The sequence below is a fragment of the Coffea arabica genome, chromosome 2c (assembly GCF_036785885.1).
Source record: "Coffea arabica cultivar ET-39 chromosome 2c, Coffea Arabica ET-39 HiFi, whole genome shotgun sequence".
In the NCBI taxonomy this organism is placed as follows: domain Eukaryota; kingdom Viridiplantae; phylum Streptophyta; class Magnoliopsida; order Gentianales; family Rubiaceae; genus Coffea; species Coffea arabica.
The window spans coordinates 63373726-63380211 of NC_092312.1; the positions used below are offsets into that span (position 1 = coordinate 63373726).

The 6486-nt window shown below is 33.9% G+C and overlaps 1 protein-coding gene across 1 annotated transcript; it reads left to right on the forward strand.

Annotated features, from left to right (window-relative positions):
• Positions 1 to 2507: 2507 nt before the first annotated feature.
• LOC140035732 (uncharacterized) lies at positions 2508 to 3197 on the forward strand. Its single transcript, XM_072077084.1, has one exon. It carries the CDS (start codon positions 2508 to 2510, stop codon positions 3195 to 3197), a length of 690 nt encoding a protein of 229 aa, XP_071933185.1.
• The last annotated feature ends 3289 nt before the right edge of the window (positions 3198 to 6486 follow it).

Sequence of the window (6486 nt, forward strand, 5' to 3'; positions counted from 1 at the left end):
GACATCGTTTAAAGTATTTCATTACTTGGATGGATGCTACATATGTTGAATTTAATTTGAAATCTAAATTTTACATATGTGGCATTCATTCAACCATAATTGTATGCACACTACTAGTGTATATAAGGTTAATTCAATGAAAAATGTGATAAACGATACATACTCTTTGAACTAGTATTAAGTAAATTTCAAAACTAGTCTCATATTTTTTGAATTTTAAGATTTATACAATTAGTATCAATTCCTAACCAAAGCCAATACTAATCTTATGCTTTTTTATTTTTAAGGTTAGTTCAACTTAAAATTTAAAGATTATTTATTTATTTAACTTGTTGATGAATGATCAACAAAACTTGGACATGACTTCCTACTTTTTTTGTCTCATTTCAATATCAATTTATTTTTAATATTTTTTGTTGATTAATTACATAGTTAATTAGAATGTTGGTTTTTTAACATGTGTTAGTTGATAAAAAAATTGAGACTATGTAAGACATAATTACTTTACATTTTTCATTTATGAATTTTTAGTTACTATAAAGTTATAGATAGATTTTTAATTGAAAAGCTCAAGATCTTAAAATATTTGGAGAAAATTATTGTAAAATATTTTAAGAGTTTCATAAAATATTTCAAAATAAAATCTAAAAAAGATATTTTATATCCGTTTGTCTGTCCCTTTAAAAATTAGCTCTTATACATAGTTATTGCAAGTGCAATTATTGAGAGAATGTTTTTTGGTCAAAAAGGTGTGGTTAGTCATGTCTAAAAGAAACTAACAATAAATTGATTTTATAACATCAAATATCTATGATCTCGTACTAAGCAACATTTTAGTAGTTGTTTGTAACGACCCCACCTCCCCCTAGGGCGTACCCCAGGGTTGGCCGTGGTTGTATGTTGGCTCCTACTCCCTTCTCGCGATCGGCTTGGGCAATTTGCGATTTGATGATCTGCGCTCCCACAACGCAGACATTTTCTTCCTTTTTTCCAGCAGACATCCTCCGTGTGATTTGGCTTCCCGCAGTACAGAGAGGCTCAGTCTCCGCTTCCCGTGGTTCCTGCGGGTACTGCGGGAAGCCAAATCACACGGAGGATGTCTGCTGAAAGAAAGGAAGAAAATGTCTGCGTTGTGAGAGCGCAGATCATCAAATCGCAAATTGCCCAGACCGATCGCGAGAAGGGAGTAGGAGCCAACAGACAACCACGACCAACCCTGGGGTACGCCCTAGGGAGAGGTGGGGCCGTCACATTGTTTTAGTTAATTGTAAATATATATTAGTCATTTTTTTCATATCAATTCAAGCAAACTTTGTCTTTTTTTTTTGTTTGGTGTAAAAAATGTAAAATTCTAGATGATGTTGAAATTGTATTTATGCACATAAAGTGTTACACTAAAAGGTGACGTGCTAGATCTCATGCATTTCTTTATTGTCACTGGTGTGGTGATTAATGTCACCAGATTTTATGCATTTCTTATTTGTCACTGGTGTGGTGATTAATAATCAATCAGTGTTGCTTACATTGTTAGATTGAACTCTCGATTCGCTGCTTAACATCAATGGCATGTGGAACTTGCTTGATATTGGATTTACAAATATCGCATGAAGGCTTATTAATCCTAAAAGTGAAGTCCTTTATGTACAGGGTTGTGTTATGAAATAACAAAAATGTGGATGTCCCTTTGTATTCCCAAGGGGATTAATTTATGATTTTATGGCTACTTATGTATATAAGTTACAATTCATAAATCCATTCATGTAGTGGAGAAATCGTTTCATAGGTTTCTTCATATTATTGTAGTAGTGGATGATTAATAAGATTTATGTACCTTTAATCTTGTAGTGCCTATATATAGAGGTACATTGAGACCCTTTGTGTGGACTTTTGTATCTTGTTGAAATATAAGGATATCATTCTCCCTTTCTCTACTCCTTTCTCTAATACTTCTTCAATTCCTATTGTAGTATCTTCATTTTATTAGTTTTATAACACGTTATCAGCACGAAAACTCTACTTTTGAGCAAAAAGGTGAAAACGGTGGCGCTACTTTGAACAAAAGTGAAGCACAAGATTTTGCCGAAATTCTGCCCGTATTTCTTCAAGTGACTTTTGAGGTAAATTTCTAAGTCAAAATCTTATTTCAATTTTTTATGGCTAATATTACAAAACAAGAGTTTGTACCTCTTGATATTTCTGGAAAAAATTATTTATCATGGGTATTGGATGTTGAAATCCATCTTGAGGCAATGGATCTTGGTAATACTATTGTGGAAAAAAATTAATTCTCAAACCAAGACCGTGCCAAAGCTATGATTTTTCTTCGTCATCATTTAGATGAAGGATTAAAATCAGAATATCTTACTGTTAAAGATCCTCTTGTCCTTTGGTGAGATTTGAAAGAAAGATTCAACCACCTGAAGTTGGTCGTTCTTCCAAAAGCCCGATATGATTGGCTTCACTTACGGCTGCAAGATTTTAAATCTGTCAACGAATATAATTCAGTTATGTTCAGAATTACTTCCCAATTATCATTATGTGGCGAAAAAGTCACTGATGAAGATATGTTAGAGAAAATATTTTCTACTTTTCATGTCTCTAACATGCTCCTGCAGCAGCAATATCGAGAGAAGGGGTTTAAAAAATATTCTGAACTTATTGCATGTCTTTTCTTGGCTGAACAAAACAATGAATTGTTGCTGAAAAATCATGAGTCCCGACCAACTGGTGCAAGTCCATTCCCTGAAATGAATGTGATCCAATTTCAAAATTCTGGTCGAGGTTGTGGACGTGGCCGTAGAGGTGGCCGTGGAGGAGGCTGCGGACGTGGTCGTGGCCGTGGACGTGATCGTAGTAAATTTGTGCCTCGTGAAAATTTTAACCGTGGCAAGCAACAAAATGTTTCCCAAAAGAGGAAAAATAACTACGATCAGAAAAATGGAGAAAAGAAAGTTTATGAAGAAAAATGCTACCGGTGTGGTATGGAAGGTCATTGGTCTCGTACCTGTCGTACGGCCGAACATCTTGTTGACCTCTATCAAGCATCATTGAAAAAGAAAGACAAAGTTGTTGAGACAAATTTCATTGATCAAAAGAATGACTATGATGATGGTGATGATGCTGACATGACACACCTCGATGTTGCTGATTTTTTTGAACATCCTGAAGATGTCAACAAATATCTCATGATTATTTAGATATTTTAATGATACTTTATATCTTTCATGTAATTTCCTTTCCATTGAATATTTATTTTCGCATCTTTATTAATATTTATTTTTGTTTGAAATTTTCTTCCTGAAGAAGAAATGGATGTCAAATATTTGGAATTAAATAATGGTGATGATGATATTTGTCTCATTGATAGTGACGCACACCATATTGAAAAATAAAAAATATTTTTCTTGTTTGAAAATGGGAGAGACAAATGTTAATATCATTAGTGGTACTGCAAAATTGATTGAAGGCTCCGGAAGAGCCACTATATTTCTCCCTGAAGGGACTAAAATTATTATAAATAATGCACTATTCTCTCCCAAGTCTCGAAGAAACTTATTGAGTTTTAAAGATATCCGCGAAAATGGATATCATATCGAGACAATGACTGAGACAAATGGTGAATTTTTATTAATCACAAGTATCATTTATGGGAAAAAATGCGAAGTAGAAAAATTACCTTCTTTTTCTTCCGGGTTATATTATGCACAAATTAGTGCAATTGAAATTCATCACCTAGTAGACCAGAAGTCTACTCATCCCGATGATTTTATGATTTGGCATGATCGTCTCGGACATCCTGGATCTATAATGATGAGACGAATAATTGAGAATTCACATGGCTACTCATTGAAAAATAAAAAAGTATTAAAAGCCAATGAATTCTCTTGTGTTGCTTGTTCTCAAGGAAAATTAATTATTAGACCATCACAAGTTAAAGTTGGGACTGAATCCCCTGCATTTCTAGAACGAATTCATGGTGATATATGTGGGCCTGTAGATCCACCATGTGGACCATTTCGATATTTTATGGTGCTAATTGATGCATCAACTAGATGGTCACATGTATGTTTATTATCTACTCGCAACTTGACATTTGCGAGATTGCTTGCTCAAATAATTAAATTGCGAGCACAATTTCCAGATTTTTCAAAAAAGAAAATTCGTCTAGATAATGCTGGTGAATATTCGTCACATGCTTTTGACGATTATTGTATGTCCATTGGAATAACTGTTGAACATCCTGTAGCTTATGTTCACACAAAATGGTCTAGCCGAATCACTTATTAAACGGCTACAATTAATTGCTAGACTATTGTTGATGAGGTCTAAACTTCCTTCATCTGTTTGGGGACATGCTATTTTACATGCAGCAACACTTGTGAGAATTAGGCCGATAAATTATCACACTTATTCTCCCCTACAATTAATTTTTGGTTATGAGCCAAATATTTCTCATTTACGAATATTTGGTTGTGCGGTGTATGTTCCAATTGCACCGCCCCAACGTCGTAAATTGGGCCCACAAAGAAGATTGGGGATATATGTCGGATATGAATCACCTTCAATCATTAAGTATATGGAACCATTAACAGGTGATTTATTTACTGCGAGATTTTCAGATTGTCATTTTGACGAATCACATTTTCCGACATTAGGGGGAGATAAAAATCAACCGAAAAAGGAAATCACTTGAAAAATATCATTGAATTTCCTTGATTGTCGTACTAAATAATGTGAATTAGAAGTTCAAAAGATTATACATTTGCAAAAAATTGCAAATCAATTACCGGATGCATTTAATGACTCCAAAAGAGTTACTAAATCACATATTCCTGCTGAAAATGTTTCGATTAAAATTGATGTCCGTGAAGGACAAATCACAAGTGCTAATAAGTCTAAAGCACGCCTGAAGCGTGGGAGACCTCTTGATTCCAAAAATAAAAATTTTTGAAAGAAAAGAGGAGTAGATGAATCAACAATTAGTGACAAAATTCAACCTCCTGAAGAGGTCGCTCCTAAAAAGCCAATTCTTGAAGAGAATTAAATTATAGAAAATTCAATAAATTTTGTCACTTCAAGAAAAAGTTGGAACCGAAAAGAAATAATTATTGATAATATTTTCGCATATAATATAGCACTTGATATTATGGCAGAGGACGAGAATCATGAGCCTAGATCGGTTGATGAATGTCGAGGTAGAAATGATTGGCCAAAATGGAAAGATGCAATCCAATCTGAATTGGACTCACTGGCTAAAAGAAAAGTTTTTGGACCTGTAGTTCAAACACCTGAAGGTGTAAAGCCAGTAGGATATAAATGGGTATTTGTGAGAAAAAGAAATGAGAAAAATGAAATTGTGAGATATAAAGCAAGACTTGTAGTTCAAGGATTTTCACAAAAGCATGGATTTGATTATGATGAAACGTATTCACCTGTAGTGAATGCTATCACATTTAGATATCTTGTGAGTTTTGCAGTACATGAAAAATTAGATATGCGTCTAATGAACGTCGTTACTGCATATTTATATGGGAATCTTGAAAATGATATTTATATGAGAATTCCCGAAGGATTCAACATGCCTGAAGCATGCAAATTAAATCCTAAAAATATTTATTCTATTAAATTACAAAGGTTTCTGTATGGGCTCAAACAATCTGGACGTATGTGGTATAACCGTCTCAATGAATGTCTGACAAAAGAAGGTTATACCAATGATCCAATATGTCCATGTGTTTTTATCAAGAAAAATGGATCAAATTTTGTGATAATTGCGGTATATGTTGATGATCTAAATTTAATTGGAACTCCTGAAGAGATTCAAAATAGTGTTGAATATTTGAAGAAAGAATTTGAGATCAAAGATTTTGGAAAGACAAAATTCTGCCTTGGTTTACAAATTGAGCATTTGAAAGGTGGAATTTTTTTCCACCAAACTGCTTATACCCGCAAGGTATTAAAGCGATTTTATATGGACAAAACACATACATTGAGTACCCCAATGGTTGTCAGATTATTAGATCCTAATAAGGATCCTTTTAAACCACGAGAGGAAAATGAAGAGATACTTGGTCCTGAAGTACCATATCTCAGTGCAATTGGTGCACTAATGTATCTTGCTAATTGTACAAGACCTGATATATCATTTGCAGTAAATTTATTAGCAAGATTTAGTTCCTCGCCCACAAGACGACATTGGAATGGTATTAAACATATTTTTCGCTATCTCCAAGGAATACTAGATCTTGGTTTATTTTATTCAAATAAATCCAAACTTGAATTGGTTAGTTATGCTGATGTTGGGTATTTATCTGACCCGTATAAAGCAAGGTCTCAGACTGGTTATTTATTTACATATGGAGGCACAGCCATTTCTTGGCGATCTACAAAGCAATCACTAGCCGCCACTTCATCGAATCATGCTGAAATAATAGCAATTCATGAAGCCAGTCGAGAATGTGTTTGGTTAAGATCAATGACCCACTA